This window comes from Nymphaea colorata, chromosome 9, assembly GCF_008831285.2.
Source record: "Nymphaea colorata isolate Beijing-Zhang1983 chromosome 9, ASM883128v2, whole genome shotgun sequence".
NCBI classification, from domain to species: Eukaryota; Viridiplantae; Streptophyta; class Magnoliopsida; order Nymphaeales; family Nymphaeaceae; genus Nymphaea; species Nymphaea colorata.
Window position 1 is genome coordinate 19,903,443 of NC_045146.1, and position 12,418 is coordinate 19,915,860.

The following is a 12,418-nucleotide window of genomic DNA, read 5'->3' on the forward strand; positions in this document are numbered from 1 at the left end:
GGCTTCTTATCTGCTCGTTTGCCAAATTAAATTAGTGTTCTCTATTTCTTTTCCTATCGCTCGATCAGTGTCTTGCGCGCCAGGTCGGCACATTTCCTCGCATAAAAAACAGAAGTTCCGGCGCACACCCCTCTCCTTCCATCTCTCTATCTCCACGTATAAGGACAGACCAGACGTTCTGGCTTCTACCTGCCTCCCATCGATCATCGCGCTCGAGGTGTCGGCGGTGTGGCCGACAAATATGAGAGAAAGCAACCGGACTGCTTTTCTACTCCTCCTTTTCCTTTCTGCCCTCTCCCTCCTGTTTCCCTTTTTACCGGTTTTTCCGAAGTTTGAATAAACAGGTTTTCATTCTTCTGTTATGTTTTCGGTGCCAGTCCATGGTAGGTGAAGGAGGAGTCGCTTCAGCGTCCCTCATCTCTTTCTAACCTTTTGAAAATTCAGAGGTTGCATTCGTGTTCTCCTTGGCTGTTCAAGGCGGCTAGACGAGCCACTCAATAGACAAACAAAAAATAAAGAGAAAGAGAGTGATGAGGCGCAATCTGGTTGCTTAATTTGGTGGTGGATGGATCATCGTGTTCCTGGCTGCAACATCTTTCAAGAGAGAAAAATAACGGGAAAGAAAGGGTAAAGGGAAAGCGGCGCCGGAGAGAGCTCCGTGGGGGAGCGATGATGGATGAGTTGCTTGCTTCCTTCCATGTTCATCGTGACCTCTTTGTTCAGTGTCCGTCCATCTCTGCCCCCTCCCCCTCCCCCTCCCCGTCTGTCCGTCTTCCCGAAGGCGCGGGATCAATGAAAAAACGAATTTCAGGCTGCTGGTGGAACCTCAACTTTTGGGGGACCAGCCTGCCTTGCTGGCCATGTGAGAGGGCTGCGGGGCCCTCCGTCATGATTGTCCACGTTATAATTTATGACCTGTCGCCCTCGCTCGGAGCAATCACCGCCGAAGCGGGCTGAGGTGATTCAGGTGCCACTCCACGGCACCTGCCTGGCGGGCCCATAGTGTCCTGCACCTTAATCCCAGGCAAAAGCAACAGTGTCGAGCGGAAAAGGAAAAAAGATACTTTTAGATCAAGTATTTAAAAACGTTCAACATGGAGTTCTAATTTTGCTTGCAGGACAGCTGAAAAACGAGCTTCCTGAGGTGGGTGATCAGCAGAGCAGGGGGAGAGAAGAGGAGGGCGAAGCGAAGCAAAGCCGATAAGACTGCAGCGTCCATGTCGACAGGCATCTTGCTTTCAAAGATAACGCTTTTCATTACTTGGTTGGTTCTTAACCTGACTGAGCTCAATCCCGTCGCATAGTGGAGTTTACCAAAACTGGTGTCGCCGCGAATCAAATTGTATTCGTTCAAATCAAAGCCTCGAACAGGAAAAAGTAGAAGTAAAGCCATTTTCATCTCGCATTGTAAGAAAAGTAGGTCCCAAAAACAGCTTGAATGTCGTGTCCCTTTTAAATGAAGACTGAAGCTTCCGAGAGAAAAAGGACTAATGAAGGCTGTTATTTGGATGAAAGCTGAGAAAACTATGCTAGATCAACTTTGGGCTTGTGAGATTACTAAATCAAGCCACTTTTTAAAGCGAGCCATAAGAAATTGCCACTATCGATCCTGCAGGACGAGCGGATATCGTCTCCGTCCATAAAGATAAAATACAGCACGACATGAAAGGCAACTGTGATGACATTCTAACAATAAAATGGGTGCAATCGTACTGATGGAAGATTAGATGAATCCTTGATTACAGCCGGTGATAATTGTAACGATGGAAATAAATCTCTAGGAAGAGTGAAAGGCATAAATAGTGTAACGTTGTGTATTGCATGAATGTTGAAGAACAAGACAAGATCCTTCGCTCCATAGGCATAGGCGAGAAGATAAACCCGTATACGTTAAACTTCTTTATAAGTTTCTTCCTACTGTATTAGAGGTCCAATTTACCGTTGAGGGATTAGTTAGTAATGGAACACTTTGTGGGTGTTCCATAAGAGGGCGTTTGATGGCCACAAGACATGTGAAATGGAACACGATTGTCTTGTTTAATCATTTTTTTATCAAACACCATCTACAGTACAAGATGGACATGACGGACGATTGAACATTGATTATAAATTATCTTCTGTTTCATTCTGTTTCAAGCTAACCGACATAAGACCGTGGAACATAACAGGCTTCCCGCTCTCGAGCTGCCCTCACATTTTCTCTTTCCCTCCTTCTCTTTCGTTTCTGCCCCCGAGCTGTTGTCGCCCTTTCTCTTTATCTCCTTCTCATCTGTCTACACCCCCGAGTTGTCGTCACCCTTTCCCTTTCTCTCCTTCTCCTCGGTCTCTGCCCCCGAGCTTCCCTTGCCCGTTCTCTTTCTTTTCTTCTTATCTTTCTCTGCCTCCAAGCCGCCTTTCACCTTTTCTGTCCTTTTCATTTGTTTATGCCTCGGAACTTCCCTCTCCCTTTATCTTTCTCTCCTTCTCCTCCATTTATTGAGTCCATCTGCCTGTGCCCCATCGCGTCTTGCGCTATCCATACAAAAAGGAAGGTGGGGACTATAAGGCAATGGCGAACCAGATAGAGTTGCATCCAGTGCCGGGGGAGGGGCAGGAATACCATTTTACTTCTGAAAAGCAGAAATGGCAGAACAGATAAATTAGACAGGACATAAACAAATGCCAGACAATACGAACAGAATAAACTAAATAGACATATGCAAAACAAACGCTAGACAAGATGATTGTAGTTTTTTTGTATTAAAATTATCAATCGATGGACAAAAACATTATTGTCTATAAGAACATGATAGTAGTGTGATGTACATGATTCTGTTTATATCCGTATTAGACAACTATCAAAGACTTTTAAATCTACCTTAAAAGATTATAACAAATCCAGTCTTAAATGGCTCCTGGGAAGCCATTTGATTTGGGTGCACGTTCCTGTTTTTCAAAATCTGACATAAACATCGGACAAGGAACTGATGAAAAAACAGATGCACAGATGCCATTATACGTACCGTGTTTTTTGGGGTTATGGGTTGTTCATCGGTTAGTTGGTTTTACACCGAATAGCGTGGAACAACACTCGCGTCTCGATTCCCGGCTGCTCTCTCTCCCTCCACTCTGCTCTCCCTCTCCCTTTGCTCGACGGTACACTAAGGCAAGGAAGCGATGATGCTCAAGGCAGTCAGCACATTGAGCTCCTGTGAGTGGCTTCTACCGAGGCAGAGGAACTCAATGTCACCAGGTAAATGCATCAAGGCCGGCACCAGTACTTCCCTCTTCGGATAGGCAATTGCTGAGGGGGGCTTCCAGCCTGCTGGCGAGCTTTAGCGGCAGTGTAACATTGAATAGCTTTGAGAATGGTTGCTGGCACCCGGAAAAATGAGGAAGAGGGCGGTAGGTTCGATAATGGAAGCAACTGCTACAGTAGTAGCGTAACAACCTTCTGTCTCGGCTTCTGCCTTAACTCGGCAAGCAAAGATATTAATTATTAACCATTCTATGCATCAGAAAGTAGAAGAGCTTTTGATTGCTGCATTGGCCTTCGCTGCCTCATCAGAGATTGCAAATACATAATTGGACACAGATAGGGAAAGTGGCACACCTTTCAACTAAAACTGTTCGACATAATCCCTCCCGACTCTGCAATCATGCTTCATTCAACTGAAAGACAAACTATTCGATGAACTGCCTCATTCATGTGACCATTTTGAAATTGAAGATCTGTAATCTTTTCTTGAGTCCATGGCATTCGAATGAGGGGTTGGGCCTTTTTTATGGCTGTTTAATGCCCCGTGACCTTGCAATGGTGCTTCATTTAACTAAAGATAAATTGTTCGATGAAATGCCTCATTCAGCTAATCATTTTGAAGTTGAAGATCTTTAAATTTTTCAGGAGTCCATGGCATTCGAATGAGTGATTGGCCTTGTTAGTAGCTGTTTGTTTTGCTCTTACTTCTCTCTGTTTCTCCCTCATGAACTAACATAGTTTTGTGAATGGCGCAGACTTGCATGCAATAGTTTGTTGATTGTTTGCATGACATGCACTCTTGTATAAATCGTGTGGTTCAATTTGTTTCTGAAATATAAGAATTTGGACAATCTGTCGTGCAAATCAAACGTCAGAGACATATTTCTATGCCTAAACTATATCAAACGGCAGACAATTCACACTACTGTCCTTTGGGACAAAAATAGAGTGGTGTGTTAGAACATGATGTCCAGTTCCTCTTGTCTATGGAACTGACAATCAAACGACCTTTAAGGGCTTGATCTATTGACAATAATAACACATTGTTATTGTACCATGAATCTGATCTAAAATATTAGATATTTACAAAACAACGTATTATAGTATTTCACAAATTTTCCTTGTTTTTTGAAAAAAGTTTATAAGATAGCTACAATGTGTTACTATTACCAAACAACCCTTAATTTTGATAATTTTATTTCCTTCAAGTTGTCTGATTCCAATTACCTCTTATGGAAGACAACTGATGGGCCTTATTGAATCCCAAGATCTCAAGGCTTTACCGCAATGTGGTGGAACTCCTGGTCATGTTGCTTGGCAAAAGTCCGGATATGGCTTGGAAAAATAGCTGGACTATACGTGCAATAAGTAAGCCAGAGGTGATGAACTATGTACATGTGAGAACAAAGCCCAATGGTCAAAATACAGCAGGATCTCGGAAAATCACCATTGATTTGGGGGCCCTTGTCATATGAGGGTAGTGCTTGGCTGAGAGGACGACCCTTTTTCTCTCAACTCATGGATATAAAGTTTGACAACAGGAAATACTATCACAACATCCTATGAACTTGTTTAGACATTAGAAAACATTAAAACACACGGTTTAATAAATTTACTTAATACTATATGTATGTTCCAATATTTGGGCAAGATTCATAGAATATTTTGCTAATACTCATATTACCAAACACAAGACATCCTGAATAAGCCAAGCGAGTGGCAGACATACAATGGACGTCAGTCTCTTTGACTCACAAGTTCAGCTTAGCCGAAGACTCCCACGCTGTTCCCCCCTCAGTTCACCCTAGCCCCTCTTATTCTCTTACAGGCAAACATCGGCCAAGCCTCCACACAAAAAAAAACTCTTCTCCGATGTCTCGAGGGGAGTAGAGTTGCTGGTCAGTTTGAGGGATGCACAGACGGCACACCCTCAATTTAATTCTTGTACGTGCTGCTTATTTGGATTGGAAAAGGTGATATGCACTATACTCAAACACTCACGTTCAAGATTGTACTATAAGACTGCCTAGATCTTAAAGCAAAATTGGATAGTAGAAGCAGATGGAAAGAAAGAAGGGTGGCTTTGGCGTATTTAGAAAGCGGGTAAATAAAATTTTATCCTCCCGAAACGTCCCTGTGATTCCTAGCCTGCTGCGGTCGACTACCTCCGAGCCAGGGAGTAGGGTATCAGACACGACACGGAGACGCGCTCGCACAGAGAGAGAGAGAGAGAGAGAGAGAGGGGTTTAAGGGCAAAGGGGTTTCCGGAGCAAGAGTTTGCTTCTCTTCTTCTTCCCCAGTTCCCCCTTAAGACGATACGGGAGGAAGAAGTCTCGAACCTTGCTCCCTCATCGCTCTGCCTCCTTCCCCACGGGGCGTTCAAGTTCCATCTATCTGCTGAGAGGTTTGAAGAGCCCCTTCATTTGTTCCTGCACAGCTCCGTCTTCTCGGCCCACAGCCACCCCTAGGGTTTGCATTCTCTTATTCCTTTTGCTACTACTCTCATCCATCCATTCCTTCGTGGGGGCCTCACCCGGAACCATGAGTTTCGCGGCCCTCAAGATGATGCATTGGGCCACCGGAGTGGAGCACTGTGCCACCGGCTTCATCACCCATCCCTCCTCCGACTCCCTGCTTCCCGCCGCTCCGATACACGGTGACGATCCCGACTCCGAGTGGCCGCAGCCGCCCCCTAGCAAAGTTTTTGCTCCCCTTCCCGACCTTGTCTTGACGGCGGGCAATGTGCTCGAACTTTACGCTGTTAGGATACAAGAAGAGGACAGCCGGTCCTCCCGCCTTTCTGGTGATCCTCCTTCGGACTCCAAACGTGGCGGTGTCATGGACGGAATCTCTGGCGCATGTTTGGAACTCATTTGCCATTACAGGTAAGGTTATTCTGATCCTTCCTTTCTTTTCTATCGTCTCCACGAACTCGAGACGATGCTGTAACAATTCGTGTCCGAGCCTTCAGCAACAGTTTCTTTTTTGCTTGATCGACGATGGATTTTATTTATTTAATCATCATGCACTTAAGAGTCTGCTGCATTTATTTTTAGATGAAGACATGCTGGTCTTCCAATTTTTGATTGCGTCGATTGTGGTTAAAGTGTTAGTCGGCTTTTATACTTTATTGACCATTCCTCGTTCCTCACTCGATGTTTGTTCTTGCGTTTCTGAAAACTAAAAACTTTTTTTGTTTTTTTTTGGGGAAGCTGTCGATCTTCTGCAGCCACGAGTATTTTTAGTGGTCTTGCCCGTTCCACTGCATGTACTGGAACACCAAAAATTATGGACAATCTTTTCTATCTGCACCTCTTTGGAGGACATATCATAATTTGCCTGTAGTCAGCGACACACATTTGATACTCTATGGATATTATAGAAAAAAGATACATGTTTAGGGTTGCTGACTTCATTTTTTACCCCGCTTAAACTTTTCCTAGATTGCATGGTAATGTGATTAGCATGGCGATTCTGTCACTTGGTAACGATGGTGGTCATCGGAGAAGAGATTCCATCATTGTTGCATTTCAAGATGCCAAGCTTTCTGTGCTGGAGTATGACGATTCAATTCATGGGCTCCGCACAAGGTCAGGATACGGCTGTTTATCTTTAAAGTTATTGGGCTTATCTTTCCCAGGTTGCGTCTTTTCAAAGTGGACGCGTTTTTGCTTTGACATAGTATGAAATGTAAAGCATCGTTATTGTCTTGATCAAGTAGTTTTGAATGGTATTGACAGTTAAAAGCATGTTTATTTGAATTTTATCTTATTTTTGGTAATTATGCAGGATCAAATAGAACTGAAGAATAGAAACAATTGTTGGTTCTAGAAATTTTGAGAATAAAATTCCTTTTTTCATCTAATGGAGCAGTATGAATACAAATCCATTACCAGAATGGTAGGTTTATGCGACAACTGACATTTATAGTTTTACTAAACAAACAACCTGAAATATAAGAAAATTAACAGAAAAAATCTACATGAATTCTGTAGTCTGCAAATCATCAGTGATAAACTGAAATTTGAAATTAAAATAAAAGTTAAGAGCATAATTGAAATATTTTAATAATATAATCAATCCATAAGTTTCTTAGCAAGTATTTATAGCAAAATTTAGAACGCCCTAACTTTAACATGCAATATAGGTGGATGAACACATCAAATAATGAATTAACAAACCCTAACATTAAGTGGATCCATATTGGCTCTTAAACCTTGTTGGTTGTCGCTGATGCCTCTTACAGTGGTATCTCTAGGTTGATCTCAATTGGCTATATATGTGTGTGTGTAGGAGGAGGTGGCTTTTTGTTTTGTTTTTTTTTTTGGAGAGGGAGTGTAAAGAGAGAGGGGGAGAGAGAGAGAGTGGGTGTTTTGTCGCGTGCAATTTAATCTTGGCTTCGGATAATTTATGATTATTCTATGCTTATCGTGCTGTTGAAAAGTTGTTTTACATCTTATTTTGCTTTATTTACTTTTGAACTGCTCTAGCTCCATGCACTGCTTTGAGGGGCCTGAATGGCAGCATCTCAAGCGAGGCCGTGAAATATTTGCAAGGGGTCCTCTTGTCCATGTTGATCCACTTGGAAGATGTGGAGGTGTTCTTCTGTACGATTGTCAGATGCTTATACTTAAAGCTGCACAGGTGCTATTACTTCTTATTTATGTGCTTAAATATTAAGTCAGGAATATGCAAATTCGTATATGTAGAGGGATGTTCATAAAAGCACAGTGTAGCAGTTGTTTTGTGACATTTAATAATTCCTCAATATGTAAAATAGTTTGAGCTTGATGTATTTTCCAGTTCATTTAACTGCATTTGTAGTAGTTGTTCTTGCATCTACTCGTTCTTAGTTACATATGGTAGTTTTAGCTTAATGATGTGTTTTCCTCATAATCTACTTAAGTCTAAAATAAGGTTCATTTGGTTCTATATAGATCACAATCTGGACATTTTTATACAGCGTGCTGTTAAATAATAATATGTTGGGCGTAATTAGGCCTAATATTTGTTTGTATTTTTAAGTTTAAACATATTTTCATTTCTGCTGTACCCTGTTGCATAGATAAGGTCCTGAGAATTGTGCAGGGGCAGATAACGTTGTATTGGGTCTGAGGTGTTGTACTTTTATTACTTGATGTTCATTGAACGAGCAGTTCTTGTTAGAGTAAACTGTTGGTGCAAAAACATATATGATGAATTTGCTACTGATCAATGAAATCTTACGTGTTTGTATTTTACTTTTTGAAGGCTGGTTATGGCCTGGTTGCAGATGAAGAGATACATGGTTCTGGTTCTGCTATCGCTGTCCGAGTTGAGTCATCTTATGTAATTGGCTTGCGTGATTTAGACATGAAGCACATAAAGGATTTCATATTTATTAATGGTATTCACTTTGTTAGACTCTTAGATTTGTATTACAAGTAGAGAATGATTTTTTTTTTCTTAATATGCTATTTTATCTGTGCAGCAATAAGAAAAACAAGAGATATTCTTCACATTTCAGTATGGCAGATTCATGTCCCTTAAATGTGTGGGAAATGGTTTTTTACGTTAAGCATATGGTTGGATGCAGTTCCTTTCTCCATCCAAGTGCATGAAAATGAACTTACTTCCTTTATGATTTCAATGAAAATGGAGGTGGTACCATTTTAAGTAGCGTTGTACCTATGTCACATGTCAATACGGGGTTCTCTGACATGGGTATGGGTAGACCTGGGCATCGGGCCTGGTCCCGGGCCCAAAAGAACCGGCCCGACAGGGGCCCGGTTCAGCTCGATACCAAATAATTTTTTTATTTTATTAAAAATGTATTTTTAATTTTTAAAAATATATTTTATATTTAAAGAAATGTTTTTTTATTGTAAACCGGGTCTGGCCTGGGCTCGGGTTTTGAGCATCAGGCCGGCCCGACCCGATGCCCAGGTTTAGGTATGGCTTGCATCTGATGTAGGCTGATCCGATCCAAAGATTCCAAACCATAAAACAATTGAAAATTTAAGAGAAAAAAACGATGAGCCTCTGCATCTGACTTGGGGGAAGAGGGTTTCTGGCAAGAGAGAGAGAGACCAGTGTTTGACGAGATAGAGAGAGGCTCCTGCTTACATGTCCTCCTTGACATACCTTTGCACTTGACTTTCAAATTTAATTGTGACACCTTTAACTAATTTTATTATAGCATATCACCAGAATGACATAGTAGATTGTGAACTATTGTTGTGTGATATAATTTGATACTCTTTAACTTTTTTGTTTCAAATTAGGAATCAGAAAACAATAAAATCGACAAATTATTATATAGTGAGACAAAAAATAGAAAAAGTGTTTGTATAGTTAGGGTTTTGTTTATCTACGTAACAAAAAATATTGGAGAAAATCGAGGGAGTAGATGCTAGTGCTTAAGGTAAAGTTTCCTGTGAACAATTGTAGAGGAGTCACATCTACTATAGCAGATTGCTAGTTATTAAATGATTAAAATCTATTTCTTTTTGCACCTTGAGATCCATAATTTGGTTATGTTTTATTTTTTTCCTTTTGCTTTACGATACCAGAGGATAGATGTTTTTGTCTGTTCAAGTATGAAAGCTGTTTTAGTAAGAGAAAGAGAGAGAAGAAAAACACGTGAAATTCATTATTGATCTCTTACCCTAACCCTTACTTAAGGGAGAACTAAGGTAAACAATAGAATTACAATGTAAACCAGGAAAATATTTAAAAATATTAAAGAGTTGTCAGGTTCTTTAATATTCCAAAACCTTCCTCATCATCAATGCTCTCTCTCAAGCTGGAGCATAGATATCTACCATGCTCAGCTTGTTACAACACTTTGAAAACTCACTAATTGCAATAGTGTTAGTAAAGATATCGGCAATTTGTTATTCAGAGACCACGTGAGTTGTAGTGATTACTCCTCCTTGAACTAAATCACGAATGTAATAAAAGTCTACTTCAATGTGTTTAGTTCTTTCGTTGAAACCAGGTTGTTTGCAATATAGGTGGCTGCCCTATTATCACAAAACATAGTCATAAGTAGTTGAACTGGAATTTTTAGGCTTTCAAGAATGGAATTAACCCACGTCAATTCTGCTGCCGTTTGGGCCATGGCCCTATATTTTGACTCAACACTAGACCGTGAGACCACATTCTGTTTCTTGCTCCTTCAGGATATAAGATTCCCTCCTACAAAAACACAAAACCCAGTAGTAGATTTTCTATCTTCAACAGAACCTGCATCTACCGTGTCCACCTCCTGCACCACGAACCCTCTCCCTCTACTGAAGGCCTGCCCATGGCCTCCTGGGACAGCTAATGCTGAAGTGGGTGCATCAGTTGAGGATGAAGGGTCACAGCCAGACGACTAAGTCTGTTATAGGCCTCAGCAAGATCTGGAATTTCAGCCCCAGTCAACATTCCACTATGTGCTTCTCAAAGTGAGTTTTGTACCATGATTGACAAGGGGGACGTAGAACTTTGAGTCGCTCATAGGCTGATTTAACTGATGCAAAGTATTGGGCCAGATCTGAGTCACCTTGTTTGAACTTAAGAAGTTCTTCTTCAACCTGCAAAATTTTGCTCATATTCTTATCTTTCTTATCTTGGGAGTACGTTTGCTTCAAAAAATCCCACATTTGTTTGACAGAGGTATGATAAGCAATTGTAGGAGTGATGTGTGCCTGCCGCTGCTTCTGCTGTTTCCACATCAACTTCTCCAACAGCAAGTCGACATCTTGCTGTTCCACACTCATTAGTAATTTAGTATCAACATACCATTTCCACGATCAGCTGCAGGTCTCTACCAATTAACAGAAATATTGCTGACAATGACTGCTGCCAAAAAAAAAACTTACAGACGATGACTGCCTCAAGACTGCCGCTGCTTTTGCTGTTTCCACATTAACTTCTCCAACAGCAAGTCGACATCTTGCTGTTCCACACTCATTAGTATCAACAAACCATTTCCACGATCAGCAACAGGTCTCTAGACTCTCTACAAATATCAAACAGCTTCCAGCCATCTCCAGCAGTTGCTGTTACACCAACAGCAGTGTCAGACACCCCTCTGTAGCAGCGTCAGCCTTCACCATGATCAGAAAAACTGCTGTACACGTTCCACCAATGGTCTGATCACACGTTCCACATAGGTGTGATCAGACTCCACGAACTAGCGATCAATAGAGAAGAGGAAGAAGAAGTAGACGAGAGGAAAGAGGAAGAAGAAGAAGACAAGAGAGGAGAGAAAGAGGTCTGACAGTCACCGGAAAGAGAGTCGCCGGAAGTCTGCCAGTCGCTGGCAGATTGAAGGGATCATGCTGCCGGCTCTGATAGCATGTTTTCGTGAGAGAAAGAGAGAGAAGAAAAACACGTGAAATTCATTATTGATCTTTTACCCTAACCCTTAAGGAAAAATTAGAGTAATCAATAGAATTACAATGTAAACCAGGAAAATATTTAAAAATATTTGTCAGGTTCTTTAATATTCAAAAACCTTCCTCATCATCAACAAAAGCCTTGAATAACATTGACACATCTTTTTGTTGAAGTATAAAGAGTCACCCCCATTAACAGAAGTTATGAAAATTAGCTGTGCTCATTTCTTGCTATCATTTAAGTTGATTTATTGAGCATAATACTGTTTTAGTACAATGTTGAGAATCATTGCTGTAATTTCTCAGCATGTACTGTAGGCAGTAACAAACCAATGTAGGTTTCAAACTTCAAATGACACCTCTTTTTGGAAGAGGTATTTCAGAAAGTTGCTGGCATACTTTTTATGTTTCTCTCCCTTATCCAGATGTACTACATTGATGAGACTATATGATATGATTTCATAATCCAAGAAGAATCTTAGTTACGTATTTTCTCTGGTTGGTCTACTATACTTGTCTTGTGTAGGTTATATAGAGCCTGTAATGGTTATTCTTCACGAGAAGGAATTGACTTGGGCTGGAAGTATCTCCTGGAAGCATCACACTTGTATGATATCAGCACTCAGCATAAATACAACATTGAAACAACACCCTCTTATATGGTCTGCTTTTGTAAGTCTTTTCCCTTTGAATTTCATTAGTTATTTATCTGGTTGAACCTCTTCTTGTGAATGTATAATCACCTCTTTTATTTGTATATGGAAGTTTTTTATGCTATTTCTCTAACACATACAATGCAACTACTGCACTGTTA

General features: G+C 41.0%; 1 protein-coding gene across 1 annotated transcript in view; it reads left to right on the forward strand.

Moving 5' to 3' along the window:
* Window positions 1-5,373: 5,373 nt before the first annotated feature.
* LOC116260415 (cleavage and polyadenylation specificity factor subunit 1) overlaps window positions 5,374-12,418 on the forward strand; it is a 46,150-nt gene continuing 39,105 nt past the window's right edge. Inside the window, exons 1-5 of the mRNA XM_031638749.2 lie at window positions 5,374-6,123; window positions 6,682-6,828; window positions 7,729-7,882; window positions 8,489-8,624; window positions 12,131-12,276. Of these exons, the coding sequence (XP_031494609.1) occupies window positions 5,780-6,123; window positions 6,682-6,828; window positions 7,729-7,882; window positions 8,489-8,624; window positions 12,131-12,276 (927 nt within the window). The 5' untranslated portion in view covers window positions 5,374-5,779. The remainder of the gene's footprint in view (window positions 6,124-6,681; window positions 6,829-7,728; window positions 7,883-8,488; window positions 8,625-12,130; window positions 12,277-12,418) is intronic.